The 19,313-nt window shown below is 44.6% G+C and overlaps 1 protein-coding gene across 1 annotated transcript; it reads left to right on the top strand.

Moving 5' to 3' along the window:
- Nucleotides 1-8,410: 8,410 nt before the first annotated feature.
- On the top strand, nt 8,411-18,987 carry slc10a7 (solute carrier family 10 member 7). Its single transcript, XM_048236965.1, has 12 exons — nt 8,411-8,636; nt 9,161-9,243; nt 9,428-9,564; nt 11,162-11,237; nt 11,787-11,825; nt 12,744-12,779; nt 13,038-13,127; nt 13,754-13,916; nt 15,348-15,399; nt 15,552-15,625; nt 16,102-16,247; nt 18,569-18,987. The coding sequence occupies exons 1-12, from the start codon at nt 8,537-8,539 to the stop codon at nt 18,599-18,601; spliced, it is 1,029 nt and encodes a 342-aa protein (XP_048092922.1). The 5' UTR covers nt 8,411-8,536; the 3' UTR covers nt 18,602-18,987.
- The last annotated feature ends 326 nt before the right edge of the window (nt 18,988-19,313 follow it).

Consider the following 19,313-nt stretch of genomic DNA (forward strand, 5'->3'; position numbering starts at 1 on the left):
AAAATTGATTTTTATTTCTCTGGCTGTTGCAATTGATATCAATGATTAGTATGAATGCCCTCAGTAAACAGCACACCAAACAGAAAGCAAACAGTTACAAACAGCCAGGCACTCTGCTTTATAAGAGATCGTGCGTGCCAGCCAGCACCCACGCACGCACGCACGCACGCACGGCCTCGCGATCGTGATGAGCACCGGACACCGGACAGCTGTTTTTATTTCTCTGGCTGTTGCAATTGATGTCAATGATTATTAATATGAATGCACTCAGTAAACAGCACACCAAACAGAAAGCAAACAGTTACAAACAGGCACTTGGCTTCATGAGAGATCGCACGCACGCACGGACTTGCGATCGCGATGACCACCGGACAGCATAAGTGTAAAATGAATGGGTGACAGGGCGGTGACGGGCACCTTGCGGATTCGAACCGGCGATGCTACTGGCACACTCATTCAAGTAGCAACGTCTTCTCAACAGAGCTACTGAAGCGCTTCTCAACGCAGTGCTCAGTGTTATGTACATTATTAGAGTCTCGTTATGCTGGCTATGGCGTGTAGCCTAGGTCATATTTCGTAAAATTGATTTTTATTTCTCTGGCTGTTGCAATTGATATCAATGATTAGTATGAATGCCCTCAGTAAACAGCACACCAAACAGAAAGCAAACAGTTACAAACAGCCAGGCACTCTGCTTCATAAGAGATCGTGCGTGCCAGCCAGCACCCACGCACGCACGCACGCACGGCCTCGCGATCGTGATGAGCACCGGACACCGGACAGCTGTTTTTATTTCTCTGGCTGTTCCAATTGATGTCAATGATTATTAATATGAATGCACTCAGTAAACAGCACACCAAACAGAAAGCAAATAGTTACAAACAGGCACTTGGCTTCATGAGAGATCGCACGCACGGACTTGCGATCGCGATGACCACCGGACAGCGTAGTGTAAAATGAATGGGTGACAGGGGCGGTGACGGCACCTTGCCGCATTCGAACGGAGACGCTACTAGCACACTCATTCAAGTAGCAACGTCTTCTCAACAGAGCTACTGAAGCGCTTCTCAACGCAGTGCTCAGTGTTATGTACATTATTAGAGTCTCATGACGCTGGCTATGGCGTGTAGCCTAGGTCATATTTCGTAAAATTGATTTTTATTTCTCTGGCTGTTGCAATTGATATCAATGATTAGTATGAATGCCCTCAGTAAACAGCACACCAAACAGAAAGCAAACAGTTACAAACAGCGAGGCACTCTGCTTTATAAGAGATCGTCGCGTGCCAGCCACCCACCGACGCGACTTGCACGCACGCACGCCTCGCGATCGTGATGATGAGCACCGACACCGGACAGCTGTTTTATTTCTCTGGCTGTTGCAATTGATGTCAATGATTATTAATATGAATGCACTCAGTAAACAGCACACTAAACAGAAAGCAAAGAGTTACAAACAGGCACTTGGCTTCATGAGAGATCGCACGCACGCACGGACTTGCGATCCGATGACCACCGGACAGCGTAGCGTAAAATGAATGGGTGACAGGGGCGGTGAGGGCAACTTGCCGGATTCGAACCGGGGACACTACTTGCACACTCATTCAAGTATCAACGTCTTCTCAACAGAGCTACTGAAGCACTTCTCAACGCAGTGCTCAGTGTTATGTACATTATTAGAGTCTCGTTATGCTGGCTATGGCGTGTAGCCTAGGTCATATTTCGTAAAATTGATTTTTATTTCTCTGGCTGTTGCAATTGATATCAATGATTAGTATGAATGCCCTCAGTAAACAGCACACCAAACAGAAAGCAAACAGTTACAAACAGCCAGGCACTCTGCTTTATAAGAGATCGTGCGTGCCAGCCAGCACCCACGCACGCACGCACGCACGCACGCACGGCATCGCGATCGTGATGAGCACCGGACACCGGACAGCTGTTTTTATTTCTCTGGCTGTTGCAATTGATGTCAATGATTATTAATATGAATGCACTCAGTAAACAGCACACTAAACAGAAAGCAAAGAGTTACAAACAGGCACTTGGCTTCATGAGAGATCGCACGCACGCACGGACTTGCGATCCGATGACCACCGGACAGCGTAGCGTAAAATGAATGGGTGACAGGGCGGTGACGGCTCCTTGCCGGATTCGAACCGGAGACGCTACTTGCACACTCATTCAAGTAGCAACGTCTTCTCAACAGAGCTACTGAAGCGGTTCTCAACGCAGTGCTCAGTGTTATGTACATTATTAGAGTCTCGTTATGCTGGCTATGGCGTGTAGCCTAGGTCATATTTCGTAAAATTGATTTTTATTTCTCTGGCTGTTGCAATTGATATCAATGATTAGTATGAATGCCCTCAGTAAACAGCACACCAAACAGAAAGCAAACAGTTACAAACAGCCAGGCACTCTGCTTTATAAGAGATCGTGCGTGCCAGCCAGCACCCACGCACGCACGCACGGCCTCGCGATCGTGATGAGCACCGGACACCGGACAGCTGTTTTTATTTCTCTGGCTGTTCCAATTGATGTCAATGATTATTAATATGAATGCACTCAGTAAACAGCACACCAAACAGAAAGCAAATAGTTACAAACAGGCACTTGGCTTCATGAGAGATCGCGACGCGACGCGACGGACTTGCGATCCGATGACCACCGGACAGCATAGCGTAAAAGTAATGGCTGACAGCGGCGGTCACGGCTCCTTGCCGGATTCGAACCGGAGACGCTACTGGCACACTCATTCAAGTAGCAACGTCTTCTCAACAGAGCTACTGAAGCGGTTCTCAACGCAGTGCTCAGTGTTATGTACATTATTAGAGTCTCGTTATGCTGGCTATGGCGTGTAGCCTAGGTCATATTTCGTAAAATTGATTTTTATTTCTCTGGCTGTTGCAATTGATATCAATGATTAGTATGAATGCCCTCAGTAAACAGCACACCAAACAGAAAGCAAACAGTTACAAACAGCCAGGCACTCTGCTTTATAAGAGATCGTGCGTGCCAGCCAGCACCCACGCACGCACGCACGCACAAACGGCCTCGCGATCGTGATGAGCACCGGACACCGGACAGCTGTTTTTATTTCTCTGGCTGTTGCAATTGATGTCAATGATTATTTATATGAATGCACTCAGTAAACAGCACACCAAACAGAAAGCAAATAGTTACAAACAGGCACTTGGCTTCATGAGAGATCGCGACGACGGACTGCGGGCGCGATCCGATGACCACCGGACAGCATAGTGTAAAATGAATGGGTGACAGGGGCGGTGACGGCACCTTGCCGCATTCGAACCGGCGATGCTACTGGCACACTCATTCAAGTAGCAACGTCTTCTCAACAGAGCTACTGAAGCGCTTCTCAACGCAGTGCTCAGTGTTATGTACATTATTAGAGTCTCGTTATGCTGGCTATGGCGTGTAGCCTAGGTCATATTTCGTAAAATTGATTTTTATTTCTCTGGCTGTTGCAATTGATATCAATGATTAGTATGAATGCCCTCAGTAAACAGCACACCAAACAGAAAGCAAACAGTTACAAACAGCCAGGCACTCTGCTTTATAAGAGATCGTGCGTGCCAGCCAGCACCCACCCACGACGCGACGCTATACGCGACGCCGCGCCTCGATCGCGGATAAGCACCGGACACCGGACAGCTGTTTTTATTTCTCTGGCTGTTGCAATTGATGTCAATGATTATTAATATGAATGCACTCAGTAAACAGCACACTAAACAGAAAGCAAAGAGTTACAAACAGGCACTTGGCTTCATGAGAGATCGCACGCACGCACGGACTTGCGATCCGATGACCACCGGACAGCGTAGCGTAAAATGAATGGGTGACAGGGGCGGTGAGGGCAACTTGCCGGATTCGAACCGGGGACACTACTTTTACACTCATTCAAGTATCCACGTCTTCTCAACAGAGCTACTGAAGCACTTCTCAACGCAGTGCTCGGTGTTATATACATTATTTCAGTCTCGTGACGCTGGCTATGGCGTGTAGCCTAGGTCATATTTCGTAAAATTGATTTTTATTTCTCTGGCTGTTGCAATTGATATCAATGATTAGTATGAATGCCCTCAGTAAACAGCACACCAAACAGAAAGCAAACAGTTACAAACAGCCAGGCACTCTGCTTTATAAGAGATCGTGCGTGCCAGCCAGCACCCACGCACGCACGCACGGCCTCGCGATCGTGATGAGCACCGGACACCGGACAGCTGTTTTTATTTCTCTGGCTGTTGCAATTGATGTCAATGATTATTTATATGAATGCACTCAGTAAACAGCACACTAAACACAAAGCAAATAGTTACAAACAGGCACTTGGCTTCATGAGAGATCGCACGCACGGACTTGCGATCGCGATGACCACCGGACAGCGTAGTGTAAAATGAATGGGTGACAGGGGCGGTGACGGCACCTTGCCGCATTCGAACCGGTGATGCTACTAGCACACTCATTCAAGTAGCAACGTCTTCTCAACAGAGCTACTGAAGCGCTTCTCAACGCAGTGCTCAGTGTTATGTACATTATTAGAGTCTCATGACGCTGGCTATGGCGTGTAGCCTAGGTCATATTTCGTAAAATTGATTTTTATTTCTCTGGCTGTTGCAATTGATATCAATGATTAGTATGAATGCCCTCAGTAAACAGCACACCAAACAGAAAGCAAACAGTTACAAACAGCGAGGCACTCTGCTTTATAAGAGATCGTGCGTGCCAGCCAGCACCACGCGACGCCGACGCCACGGCCTCGCGATCATTGATGAGCACCGGACACCGGACAGCTGTTTTTATTTCTCTGGCTGTTGCAATTGATGTCAATGATTATTAATATGAATGCACTCAATAAACAGCACACTAAACAGAAAGCAAAGAGTTACAAACAGGCACTTGGCTTCATGAGAGATCGCGACGACGCGACGGACTTTGCGATCCGATGACCACCGGACAGCGAGCGTAAAATGAATGGGTGACAGGGGCGGTGAGGGCACCTTGCGGATTCGAACCGGGGACACTACTTTACACTCATTCAAGTATCAACGTCTTCTCAACAGAGCTACTGAAGCACTTCTCAACGCAGTGCTCAGTGTTATGTACATTATTAGAGTCTCGTGACGCTGGCTATGGCGTGTAGCCTAGGTCATATTTCGTAAAATTGATTTTTATTTCTCTGGCTGTTGCAATTGATATCAATGATTAGTATGAATGCCCTCAGTAAACAGCACACCAAACAGAAAGCAAACAGTTACAAACAGCCAGGCACTCTGCTTTATAAGAGATCGTGCCTGCCAGCCAGCACCCACGCACGCACGCACGCACGCACGCACGGCCTCGCGATCGTGATGAGCACCGGACACCGGACAGCTGTTTTTATTTCTCTGGCTGTTGCAATTGATGTCAATGATTATTAATATGAATGCACTCAGTAAACAGCACACTAAACACAAAGCAAATAGTTACAAACAGGCACTTGGCTTCATGAGAGATCGCACGCACGGACTTGCGATCGCGATGACCACCGGACAGCGTAGTGTAAAATGAATGGGTGACAGGGGCGGTGACGGCACCTTGCCGCATTCGAACCGGTGATGCTACTAGCACACTCATTCAAGTAGCAACGTCTTCTCAACAGAGCTACTGAAGCGCTTCTCAACGCAGTGCTCAGTGTTATGTACATTATTAGAGTCTCATGACGCTGGCTATGGCGTGTAGCCTAGGTCATATTTCGTAAAATTGATTTTTATTTCTCTGGCTGTTGCAATTGATATCAATGATTAGTATGAATGCCCTCAGTAAACAGCACACCAAACAGAAAGCAAACAGTTACAAACAGCGAGGCACTCTGCTTTATAAGAGATCGTGCGTGCCAGCCAGCACCCACGCACGCACGCGCACGCACGCACGGCCTCGCGATCGTGATAAGCACCGGACACCGGACAGCTGTTTTTATTTCTCTGGCTGTTGCAATTGATGTCAATGATTATTAATATGAATGCACTCAGTAAACAGCACACTAAACAGAAAGCAAAGAGTTACAAACAGGCACTTGGCTTCATGAGAGATCGCGACGCGCGACGCGGACTTGCGATCCGATGACCACCGGACAGCATAAGCGTAAAATGAATGGGTGACAGGGCGGTGGACGGCTCCTTGCGATTCGAACCGGGGACACTACTTTACACTCATTCAAGTAGCAACGTCTTCTCAACAGAGCTACTGAAGCACTTCTCAACGCAGTGCTCAGTGTTATATACATTATTAGAGTCTCGTTATGCTGGCTATGGCGTGTAGCCTAGGTCATATTTCGTAAAATTGATTTTTATTTCTCTGGCTGTTGCAATTGATATCAATGATTAGTATGAATGCCCTCAGTAAACAGCACACCAAACAGAAAGCAAACAGTTACAAACAGCCAGGCACTCTGCTTTATAAGAGATCGTGCGTGCCAGCCAGCACCCACGCACGCACGCACGCACGCACGCACGCACGGCATCGCGATCATGATGAGCACCGGACACCGGACAGCTGTTTTTATTTCTCTGGCTGTTGCAATTGATGTCAATGATTATTAATATGAATGCACTCAGTAAACAGCACACCAAACAGAAAGCAAACAGTTACAAACAGGCACTTGGCTTCATGAGAGATCGCACGCACGCACGGACTTGCGATCGCGATGACCACCGGACAGCGTAGTGTAAAATGAATGGGTGACAGGGGCGGTGACGGCACCTTGCCGCATTCGAACCGGCGATGCTACTGGCACACTCATTCAAGTAGCAACGTCTTCTCAACAGAGCTACTGAAGCGGTTCTCAACGCAGTGCTCAGTGTTATGTACATTATTAGAGTCTCGTTATGCTGGCTATGGCGTGTAGCCTAGGTCATATTTCGTAAAATTGATTTTTATTTCTCTGGCTGTTGCAATTGATATCAATGATTAGTATGAATGCCCTCAGTAAACAGCACACCAAACAGAAAGCAAACAGTTACAAACAGCCAGGTACTCTGCTTCATAAGAGATCGTTCGTGCCAGCCAGAACCCACGCACGCACGCACGCACGCACGCACGCACTGCCTCGCGATCGTGATGAGCACCGGACACCGGACAGCTGTTTTTATTTCTCTGGCTGTTCCAATTGATGTCAATGATTATTAATATGAATGCACTCAGTAAACAGCACACCAAACAGAAAGCAAATAGTTACAAACAGGCACTTGGCTTCATGAGAGATCGCACGCACGCACGGACTTGCGATCCGATGACCACCGGACAGCATAGCGTAAAAGTAATGGCTGACAGCGGCGGTCACGGCTCCTTGCCGGATTCGAACCGGAGACGCTACTTGCACACTCATTCAAGTAGCAACGTCTTCTCAACAGAGCTACTGAAGCGGTTCTCAACGCAGTGCTCAGTGTTATGTACATTATTAGAGTCTCGTTATGCTGGCTATGGCGTGTAGCCTAGGTCATATTTCGTAAAATTGATTTTTATTTCTCTGGCTGTTGCAATTGATATCAATGATTAGTATGAATGCCCTCAGTAAACAGCACACCAAACAGAAAGCAAACAGTTACAAACAGCCAGGCACTCTGCTTTATAAGAGATCGTGCGTGCCAGCCAGCACCCACGCACGCACGCACGCACGCACGGCCTCGCGATCGTGATGAGCACCGGACATCGGAGGCTGTTTTATTTCTCTGGCTGTTGCAATTATTATCAGATAACCAGTGGATGAGCACGGATGGCAATGAAGAACCAGATGTTGACAGCTGTTTTTATTTCTCTGGCTGTTGCAATTCACTGAAGGATTAATATGGTAAAGTGTAAGTAGCACCATTGGATTCCTTGACCCTTACAGTGTGGGTTTAGCAGTAAAAATCAACATTCCAGTTTATTTAGAAGTCGAGATATTACAATTTATTTTATGGCAGCCATTTGTTAAACTTCAATATGGCTGCCATATAGACATCTGATCAAATGCAAACATTGATTTTCTGACTCCTTATACAATAACCTTTCCAAAAATGTATAGTTTACATAATCCCAAAAAACTTCCCACAAAGGTTCAAATCTGATTATAAGGAACCTGACTAATACTGCCATTCAGACAATCTCTTTTACACACACACACACACACACACACGACAAACTAAGCTACTTGAACTTCAACTCTTGGCAGAGTGAGTGATAGTGAGAAAAAATGTCGCTTCATTTTGGAGGGACTTTTTGTTCAACATAAAAAATACAAATAAATCAATGAGTGATGTAAGTCTGCTATTTTGCAAAAACAAAAAAAATGCGATGTTCATTCTGATGTGGTCGTTCACACGGACACAAAATGCATGCGCATTCACTAAGGTACTTACGGTTGTGATGGCGATACGCGTATGTGTCAGGAAGTGGGGGAGCAACTGGGGCTTCAGTTGAGAAGAGAAAAAGCTCTCTGTGTCCTGACTCCTGGGCACTACAGGGAGGCACTGGCAGGGAGCTGAAGGGTGCTTCTTGCTATGGGTTTGCTTGCGCGGATACGCAAGGAATGGTTTATAATCGGGATTGTTGTGGCAATCGCCTGCGCTAGACTAGAGCCATCCGTCGGGGTGAAAGGAGGTAAGTGTCATGTGTAGTAGCCTATGGGTAAAATAAGAAGAAAGTGACAAAACGTTCCTCTGAAATATTACTCAACTTTCTTGTCAGGTAGTGATTGAGGTCTTTGTCTATCATTTTAGTTACTACAGCATCTATAAACATTATAAGAGAGACGAGACTGTCTCAACCAGCTATGGTATATGTTAGGCTAAACGACAACTCTCAGTAGCCTACTGTACATCAGAAACCTTCCATCCATGAACAGGTTAGGCTGCTGTATGAATGGCCCATGTGTGTTTACATGGGTCACGCGCATCTGTAGTGACACGTAGCACCCGGACCTGCGCGCGGACACTGCCTCCACATCACACCTGGTTTATGAGGATTACTCCTGGGCCTTGGGCATCTCTCTCTCTTCCTCTCTCTCTCTCTCTCTCTCTTCACTAGCTTATTTTGCCTCATTTAATTGGCTCCTGTCTCTGTTCAGCTTGTAGAGTGTGGTAGCCCACTTGTCTCTAAATCTGCCTTCTCCATCTCTCATTCAGGTCCTCTTCATCCAGAGATCACAGTGTCTTATATTGCTGTCTCAGCCATCTTTCTGAACAGTGGTCTGTCACTGAAAACAGAGGTATAGGAACTTGCTAGCCCTGTACTGACTGACTCCCACTAGTCACTCCAAACACTTTCAATCCTGCTGCCTTAACAACATACCGGTCATTCCGCTCCCTCAATTTACTTGTCAAACACCCATGATGAATCAATTATGTGTGTTTCTCTATTTATATCTCTCTCTCCCACTGTCTTTGCTGTAGGAGTTAGCGTCAGCTCTGCTACATGTGCGGTTGCACTTGTTTGTTCAGTGCTTCACCCTGATCTTTTTCCCATTATGCATCTGGGTACTGGTCCATGTCCTGGAGCTCACATCAATGAACCAATGGCTGCTGAGAGGGTGTGTGAACACACACACACACACACACACACACACACACACACACACACACTATCTCTCTCTCTCTCACACACACACACACACTATCTCTCTCTCTCTCAGTGGAGTGCATACATCCTCCTCCTTTGTTATGTTTTCCTCATAAGGAATCAGATTGTGAAAGCAGTGTGTTTTGTTTGTGTAATCAGGGAGGTGTGGAGAGTACTAGTCAAAATCAGCAAAGGTCAAAGCTGATTTTCCAGTTTCCTGAAGTTTACTCTCACGTATTAGGACAGATTTATTATAATGGACAGTATTTGTTGATGCCTGCATCTGTGGCTTACCTTTTGTTTAGTTATGTTGCTGATTGGATCATAAATGACCAAAACAAACAAAGAGACATGACTGTAGAATGCACTGCCTATTCAAACAATGGCTTCTTAGGAGTAAGGAAACCCATCATGAAAAACCATCATGAGTGGGGAGGTAGGTGAGTCTGGGACACCAATAACCGCTGTTGAGCCTTCTGGAAGTGTTGGGGGCCTAATTCAATGAAACACAGAAAAAGGAAGGTGCGTGCTTAAAACCCCCTTATGATCATGAAGGGTTCTCTGATTGTGATGTTTGTCCTGCTTTGGTTCTTGCGTTGGGCAATTACGCTTCTAGTTTTGAGTCCGTATCAACCAGCAACGCATCGTAAGCACTGGCTAGTGAAGCCTACGCTTTGCCCACTGCTAAGGCTGCTTTGTTAGTGATTTTGTGTTTGCTTCTTTGGTTCTTTGTAGTTGTGTAGGGCTTACGACAATTAACCAATTATTTGATTAGTAGTCGTCAACTATTACATTAGTCGGCAACTATTTTGGTGATGGGCTAATCGGTTTGCATCATTTGTTTTAAAGAAAATACTTAAAAATTCTCTGATTGTAGCTTCTTAAACTTGAATATTGTCATCTTCAGCGACTCCTATGACAGTAAACTAAATATCTTTGGCGTGTGGACAAACATTTTAAGGACATAATCTTGGGCTTTGGCCAATAATCAACAGATTAATCAGTCAATTAGTTGCAGCCCTATTAGTATCCTATGACATGTCATATAATGTTCTTTAGGCTTGGTTGTTGATTGGCTACTGTGGGAAATCCCAAATCTTGAGCACAAGTGTTCTAACATCTCTTCTGTGCATATATGAAATAGATTGCAGTAGAAAAGGTCTAGACGGCAGGTCTTGCAGCAGACTGTTATCGTTCCTGTTCAGTTATAGTGTGGGTGTTGTGGTGGTAATAGAGGTGTATGGTGACCTTAAAAGATAGGGGGAATATAAGGGAAACACTAGATAGGAGAGTCAGGGCTACTGGTTATTGGTTATCAGCTAGTAGGGTGATTATTGGTGCCATTATAATCCCTCCGACACACAAACACACCTACGCACATTAGTGTGTAAACAACTTTCCGTGCGGCAACAAGCACACATACATGTTGTTTTGTTGGCCTACTCGTGTGTGTGTGTGTGTGTGTGTGTGTGTGTGTGTGTGTGTGTGTGTGTGTATGTGTGTGTGTGGGCATGTGTGCTTGGAATGGGAATTTAATGAGCATGGCTTTGTGTGATTGTGTTCCCAAGGCTGCAGACAGTCGGGTGTATGCCCCCACCAGTATCCTCTGCTGTCATCCTAACCAAAGCTGTTGGAGGAAATGAGGTAAGAATGGTTCAGTGTTTGTGTGTGTGTAATAGTAGTATATTTTGTGTGTGTGTGTAATAGTAGTATATTTTGTGTGTGTGTGTGTGTGTAATGGTAGTATATTTTGTGTGTGTGTGTGTGTGTGTGTGTGTTGATGTGACTGTAATAGTACATAAGGTATGGGTTCTGTGCACTATAGCTTACTTGAAGTCGGCAAACCAGTTTCCTGTTCGTTGTCATGGTTGTCAATGTACGTGAGTCTTAATGTCTGGGCGGCTCTAAGGAGCACTGCTGGGTGCCACTCTGCTCAGCTTCAAGTCGTTCTAGAAGCGATTTTAGCTTCCACCTTTTTCCTAAAAACGCCAGTCTACGTGCAGTGGCTGCACAAAATAAGGAGGGAAGGATTTTCAGTGAGCACACGTTTTGGTACAACTGAAGCAATCCTCTTCAGGTGCTTGTTAACAGTGATGTCAACGAACAGGATGGTTTGCCGACGTCAAGTAAGGTAGTGCACAGTGCCCATAGCATTTGTTTTTGCTGACCCAAACATTTATTTTCCACTCACAGGCTGCTGCCATCTTCAACTCTGCCTTTGGTAGTTTCTTGGTGAGTTTATAGCACTATGGGCCCTCATTTGAATGCAATTTTGAGTGTGAAGTCTGAAGTCTAACTAAAGCTTGCACTAAAGCTAAAGCAAAACTAAAGGTGCTCTAAGCAATGTCACATGGTTTCTAAGATAATACATTACAAAACATCACATACAGCAAACATTTCCTCACAATCCGCTAGCTGCCAGTGCCCTGAATACACTGTAAAAGAACGCAGTGTCTGTAGACAGTCTCCCAAAATGGCAACAAAAACAGCCTGGTGCAGCCTGGACCATGAACCATAACAAACTTTTCCAGCCATTCACTGACGAGATGCGCGTTCAGGAGAGTTTCAATTGCACGGGATGGAGGGGGAGGGATGGTCTAGCTAGCTCTCTTGTCAGAAGTGACGTTACCCAACATCGCTTAGTGCACCTTTAATAACTATGCAAAATGTATCTGCAAATGTAATACCATGAGGAAGATCCTAAGCACAAACATCAGTAGGTCAGCTAAAAGCTGTCTCATGCCACATGACGCCCTTAGTTGATGCATGAGTGCTTTGCTCATAGACTGACTTTGCACTTTGCCTAGCATTCAAATTAGGCCCCAATGACTGGGTATCTGTATTTGGCAGCATGGGCAGTGATCCTGCATGTGCCACAATGCATTAGCTGTGAATTTGAATGATGAGTGTCTTTATCTGTCAGAGTATCAGTAATGTGTCAGCAGGGATCTGTATTTAACAGAACAAATTGTGAAGGTTCAGTGATGTATATACTGTATATCTAGCAGGACGCAACTCAAAATTGCTGTGGTTTTGTATATGCTAGGACATGGCCACATTGTAAATGAAAGAGTGTACTGTAGATTTAGGGGATCAGTATTTGGCGGGATGTGATGGGAATGTAACTGAATTTTGATCTGTATTTGGCAGGGCATCGTAGTGACACCTGCACTGCTGCTCCTGTTTGTAAGTGGATTCCTCTCTAATATCACGTGGCTTGGTCTGTGTGTTTGTGTCTCTGTGTGTATGTACATGCTTTTGTGTATATACCGTATATTTCCTAAGTGTACCTGTGTATAACACATCTGTGAAAGATTACAGGATATCCAAACATAGCCATTTTGCACATCTAGAAACTTTTATCTGAAGGTGCCTGGAGCATGTGTGAAAGCACTGTGTTGTGAATGCAAACCTGTGCGTTTCTTCCTCTTCTTTTTCCTGCAGCTGGGCTCGTCCTCTGCGGTGCCATTTTCCTCCATCTTCTCCCAGCTCTTCATGACTGTCGTCGTTCCTCTGCTCATTGGGCAGGTGTGTGTGTGTGTGTGTGTGTGTGTGTGTGTGTGTGTGTGTGTGTGTGTGTGTGTGTGTGTGTGTGTGTGTGTGTGTGTGTGTGAGGGTGACCTATGACTGATCTGGACCGGACTGGACTCAGTAGTAGTGTTGCCATTAGACAGGCTTTCAGGAATAGCTTGCTTGAAAGGGAACCTCATAGAAGAGAAAAACAACTTTAAGCCAAGTCTAAACAAGCACTAGCTTGCCAAGCACTACTGATTTGTATGAGGATGTGTGTAATTGACTTGAGTGTGATCTATGTGTGAGTACTGTGATCTTAACAGAAGGTGGTCTAACTATAGCTTGTGCTACATTTCTGCTCAAGGTTATTAACGCTGTGCTGGATGTTTTGAGAGAGAACAATAGCTAGATTGATAGTGTGTATGTGTGTCGGCATGTTTGCATGTAATTGTGTGTGTGTGTGTGTGTGTGTGTGTGTGTGTATTTGTGTGTGTGTATTTGGGTGTAATTCCATTTAATTCCTATTCATTTAGAAGATGCTATTATACAAAGCGACAAGTGTGTGTGTGTATGTGTGTTTATATTTCTGCATGTGTATTTGGGTTAATGTGTGTGTGTGTGTGTGTGTGTGTGTGTGTGTGTAGTAGGTGCTGCGCTGGCTGAAGGAGTGGCTGGAGCGGGCCAGGCCTCCGTTTGGCGCTGTGAGCAGCGCTGTGCTCCTGCTCATCATCTACAGCACCTTCTGTGAGAGCTTCAGCCGGCCCAACACACAGATTGACCACATCAGCCTGCTGCTGCTCTGCTTCATCGGTACACTCACACCTCTGTATGTGTGTGTGTGTGTCTGTGAAAGGTGTGTGTGGTGTGTGTGTGTGTGTGTGTGATGAAGTGCTGTGCAATGTCTGTGTGTTTATGAGTTGCTTGAGTTGCTGGAGTACATGCAACTATTTGTGTTTGTTTGCAGACTGTACTGTGTGTGTGTTTGTGTGTGTGTGTGTGTTTGTGTGAGAGAGAGAATGAGAGACACCACGGTTTTACACACTGGTGTTGAAATAGCACCGTTTTACAAGTTCCCAGGCAGAGAATGTATCAGCTCAAGCTCTTCAGATCAAACCCCACTATTCAAACTCAATTTGGATTACCTCACAGAATCCCCTCAGCCTCTGAACATCCTGACAGTTAGCCTGACCCCTACAGTGTCCGAGAGAGCCGAGGTCACATAGGGTCACAGAGGCATCCAGAGAGCCAAGCAACAAAGAATATTTCCATTCACATACACTTGTCTGTGAACAGACATTATGGACCAGCAAAATGCAATGAGCAAAACTGAAAAGCTGATGTCATACCTTCGCAAAATCATTTCACTAATTTAATGCCATTAGCAAGATCCTAAGCACAAACATGGCTGGCCCAATGCAAACGCTCGCACACGCCACACAGGAACTTAAGTTGATGAGCGTCACACTTTGCTCATGAGTCATGGCACGTCAGGGCCCCATGGAAGGATTTGGATGTCATGTTTTGGTTCATCTAACTCAGCGGTTCCCCCCCGCGCGTTGACAATATTTGTCCGTTTCCCGGTTTTAGGTGCGTGCATTTGGTCAGTTAAAAAGTTATGAAAAAAGTAGCCTGCATAGTAGCCTAACTACATCCACATACAATATCTTATAATAGGCCTACAACAACGCCTGACAAGGATGTATTCATTTGGACAACATTAGGCTATACAGCCTAGAAAGGCTAAACTTAGGCTACCTTTAGTTTGTTAAATGTAAAGCCTAGCTTAATGTTACCTTTCTTGCCCATCTAAAATAACTCCTAGCTTTGCTCCTTCCCTCCTTTCTGTTTTTGTTGTTTTCAAAAACCTGTTATATACGCGAAACTTTCCCCCCACGGACCACAGACCATCCAACACATTCAAAAGTAACGCATTCTATTAGCTATTCCAGGCGTCATGTTTAATAAGCTGACCTTTTTTTGATGAACACATACAGAGTTTATAAATGATATCCTTTAATTTCATGTTTCCATATCATTATGACCTGATTCGAAATTATGTATTTATTCATGAATTAATTACAAAAGATTAAAAATGTTCCTTTTACACCTGTCCGCCATTGCCCTTTTCATCTCGTGTGTCCCCTAGAAGCAGCTCGTGTACCACCGGGGGTATGCGTACCACAGTTTGGGAATTATCTCTGTCTGACTGTCTGTGTGTTTTGTCTGTCGTCCCTCCTCTAGTGTTCTCGGTGCAGCTGAGTTTCATGCTCCTGACGTTTGTCATCACCTCCAGGTGAGCCCCCCGCCGCTGCAATCTCAACTTTGTCCAGTGGTCATTTCAAACTGATCCCTCGCAGGTCCCATCATCTGGTTTATCAGGGTTGGCTAATCTGTTGTTTGTCTCCGTGTCTGATTTTTTTGTTGCGGATGCTTTTCTCTCTGCAGGCCAGCCTCGGGATTCACTCCTGCTGACACTGTGGCCGTTATCTTCTGTGCTACTCACAAATCCCTCACACTGGGTAAGGCCTCTCTCTCTATCTCACTCTCTGTTTTGTGTGAAAGTATTTGTACTGGAGTGTGTGTTCGTGTGTGTGTACTCCATGGAGTTTATGTGGTTTCTTGGTGTTTTATGCCCCCAACGTTGTCTTCTAGGGTTTAGGATTAGGTGCCTTTAAGTCAGTGGTGGCAGCGCTGCCTGGAAGACGACGTTGGGGGCATAAAACACCATCGAGCGTCTATGTGTGCGTGATGACCCAGTGTACCATAATGTCTTATAGTGTGCCTATGTACTATATTATAGTAGCACATAGTAGCAAGGTTTGCTAATATTTGCTTTTAGTGTGTGTGTGTGTGTGTGTGTGTGTGTGTGTGTGTGTGTGTGTGTGTGTGTGTGTGTGTGTGTGTGTGTGTGTGTGTGTGTGTGTGTGTGTGTGTGTGTGTGTGTGTGTGTGTGTGTGAGAGTGAGAGTATGTAACATGTGTGTTGGTATTGCCAGGTATCCCCATGCTGAAGATAGTGTTTGCGGGAGATGAGAACCTGTCTCTGGTGTCGGTGCCACTGCTGGTCTACCACCCAGCTCAGATCCTGCTAGGCAGCGTGCTGGTGCCCACCATTAGAGCCTGGATGAACAGCCGGCAGAAGGTGAGATGCACAGACAGACAAACTCAGTAGCACGTTACACATAAACACACAGGCAAACCCAGTCGCACTTTATATACATAAACACACAGGCAAACTCAGTAGCGCTTTATATACATAAACACACAGGCAAACTCAGTAGCACTTTATATACATACAAGGATACAAGGAAGTTTATTGTCACATGCATATAGTTACTGGAAGTAAGAAATGCAGTGAAATTATGTCTGGTGTCAGCCTATTTGTGCATTAATGGGGGGTAAATAGTGCAGTAGAAGAGGGGTTTAGTAGATTAAGTGGCAAGGGCTGCATAAAAAAGGGGGGGGAGGATTGGGATTGGGTGGGGGGCACCAACAAGGAGCACCCAAGAGCAACAGGGGCAAGGAAAAACTCCCTTACCAAGGAAGAAACCTTGGGCAGATCCACGGCTCAAGGGGCTAACCCAACTGCCAGGGGTCTTGTGTGTGTGTGTTGGGGGATGACAGGGAGATGGGATAGTGTGCTGTGTATGTGGGGGAGAGGGCAGTGTGCAATATGTGTGTTGGGGAAGCTTCCTCATGAGACAATGTGCTGTGTATTGGGGGGGGGGGGGGGGTTAGTGTGCTGTAAGTATGTTGGGGATGTGTGTTGGAGAAGCTTCCTGATGAAATAATGTGCTGTGTATGTAGGAGGGGGGGGCGGGACTTACTATTGCAAGCAGAGTACTGTATGTATGATGTATGTGAGTGATGACAGTGAAGATGTGTGTGTGTAGTGTGTGTGTGGGCAGTGTGCTGTAAGTATAAACATAAACACACATATACATAAACACACAGGCAAACTCAGTAGCACTTTATATACATAAACACACCCTATAAAGTGAGCATGTGGCATTGTCATTTCTCATTTCCATTGTACAGCCCTGACTATGTTTATAACATATTAAAATGTTTATCTTTATAGTCCTTAGCTGATGCTTTTGTCCAAACTTACTTACATTGACATCAATAAACATTACATTAACATTAAAACAGTTTTAACTAAAGAAAATGAAATGAAAGCCACAATTATAAAAAGCTTACAAATGTAAAACCTTTATATTAAATGAAGATTTTTTAACAGTACCAGAGATGTCATTCACAGCATGGTGGTCATCAGCCATCTTTAACAACTTTAAAAACTACACACATGGTGATACCAATAAATATGCTATTAAATGTTCGACAGAGATGTTGGCTATGTTATTTTCAAAATCAAATAAGTACCCTGCTTTAAAAAAAAAAACCCAAATACAGTAAGTACCCTGCTTAAAAAAAACAAGGGTGCGCCTTGACACTGAAAGACGTTAAAGTCATAAGTGTGGTTTTCTCCCTCACATCCATCTGTCCTCCTCTCTCTCCCTCTCTATCTCTCTCTCCCTCTCTATCTCTCTCTCCCAGTCTCCTCTCTTAATTCAGTAGGGTTGAGATGCTTGCTGTGAGTGGGTAAAAAACGGACTATGATGGTAGTTTTCATCTGAACAGCGCATATCAGTCCATTTCTAAATCACAAAGCAGAGCATAAATCTAATTCACAATTAATTTGTCTAGAACATGCCTCTCTAAAGGGCCATTCACACCAGGAACGGTAACTTTACAGATAACTGTAAACATAATGATATGAGCTTCCTCATTGACCAACGATGAGTAAAGTCTCTCCTTGTTTTGATGAATGTAATATCTAAAATTGTATGAATTCTGTTTTTTATTGTTCTCAAAATCACTCTGAAAGTCATCCCCAGTGATATTGTTAGTTATGTCATGTCATGTTGTTATCGTTATAGTTTATGTGTGAATGAACGTTGTCATTCCTATTAGCAAGAGCGATATTTCTTTGCTGTTATTATTATAGTTATCATCCTGGTGTGAACAGCCCCCAAGCCTAATCGAACAAGAGAAATTTGAATCAGAGGGGAATGCTGTGTGAAGAAAGTTAATACATTAAATTCCTTCTGTCAATAAATTACTTGAGAAACTCCACTCAGTAATTGTTTTCAATTATGGGCCAAAATCAACATTGAACAGATGCACAATCACAATACCACTACACATTGTTAATCAGTCAATCAATCAAGTGGATCCACATTTTAGTGAGTTGTATAATTTAATTTTAATCTACAGGTAATTCACTGTTGCATGTGTGTGTGTGTGTGTGTGTGTGTACACGTGTGTGTGTGTGTGTGTGTGTGTGTGTGTACGTACTGTACGTGTGTGTGTGTGTGTGTGTGTGTGTGTGTGTACGTATGTGTGTATGTGTGTGTACGTACGTGTGTGTACGTGTGTGTATAATTCTCATTTCTCTCTTAGGCTTTGAAGCTTACGAGCCTGCAGCCCATCTGATGTTCTTTGTGACCTCCCAAAGTGGAAGTGCCTTAATGTCATGGCGACACGCTGAATAAGACAACTCTGATGATTCCGTGACTTTTTGTACTTGCAAGAATGTAGTTTATTTTTTTACTTGAGATGAGCCATTCCTTACACTACTGTTACACCAACATACACATCAGACTCTGTCTCGCACTTAGACAAATGCTCTCTCTATCTCTCTCTCTGTGTCCACATAACCATCTAGACTCCGTGTGGCATGGTGTTACTGAAACCTCTATCTATCTTATTCGTACAACACACGCTCTTACACACATACACACTCACATACAATTACAAGGATGTGAAGAATGACATTTTTACTGCCCTGTTTTTGGAGTAAAATTTGTTATGAACTCAGAGATATTGTTTGCAGAATGTGTGTTTTATTTGTGAGTTTGTCTCTAAAAGGGAGGGGATTTGAGAGATTTTCAAACGATTGGATGTGTGTGCTGTTGCCACTGTTGGTTGGAATAATAGCTTATTGGAAGAAACACCAGGTCACACTCTATTAAAGGAAGACAAATAAAGTCACGGTATTTCTATAGTGCAGTGGTTCTCAGTGTGGGGCAGGCCCGCTCCACTAGTGGGGAATAGAGACAAAATGGCAGATGGAGTGTGATGAACAAGTGGAAATTAGTGTTTCTGTGCCTATCTTTTATAATGCCTTTTTTTTTTTTTGACAAGG

Source organism: Alosa alosa, chromosome 24, assembly GCF_017589495.1.
Source record: "Alosa alosa isolate M-15738 ecotype Scorff River chromosome 24, AALO_Geno_1.1, whole genome shotgun sequence".
NCBI classification, from domain to species: Eukaryota; Metazoa; Chordata; class Actinopteri; order Clupeiformes; family Clupeidae; genus Alosa; species Alosa alosa.

Excerpts from the sequence above, each read along its gene's own strand:
- slc10a7 (XM_048236965.1), top strand. The coding sequence starts at position 8,537 with ATGGGTTTGCTTGCGCGGATACGCAAGGAATGGTTTATAATCGGGATT. Across the intron at positions 9,565-11,161 it reads AACCAATGGCTGCTGAGAGG|GCTGCAGACAGTCGGGTGTA; the intron begins GTGTGTGAACAC and ends TGTGTTCCCAAG. Across the intron at positions 13,128-13,753 it reads TGCTCATTGGGCAGGTGTGT|GTGCTGCGCTGGCTGAAGGA; the intron begins GTGTGTGTGTGT and ends TGTGTGTAGTAG.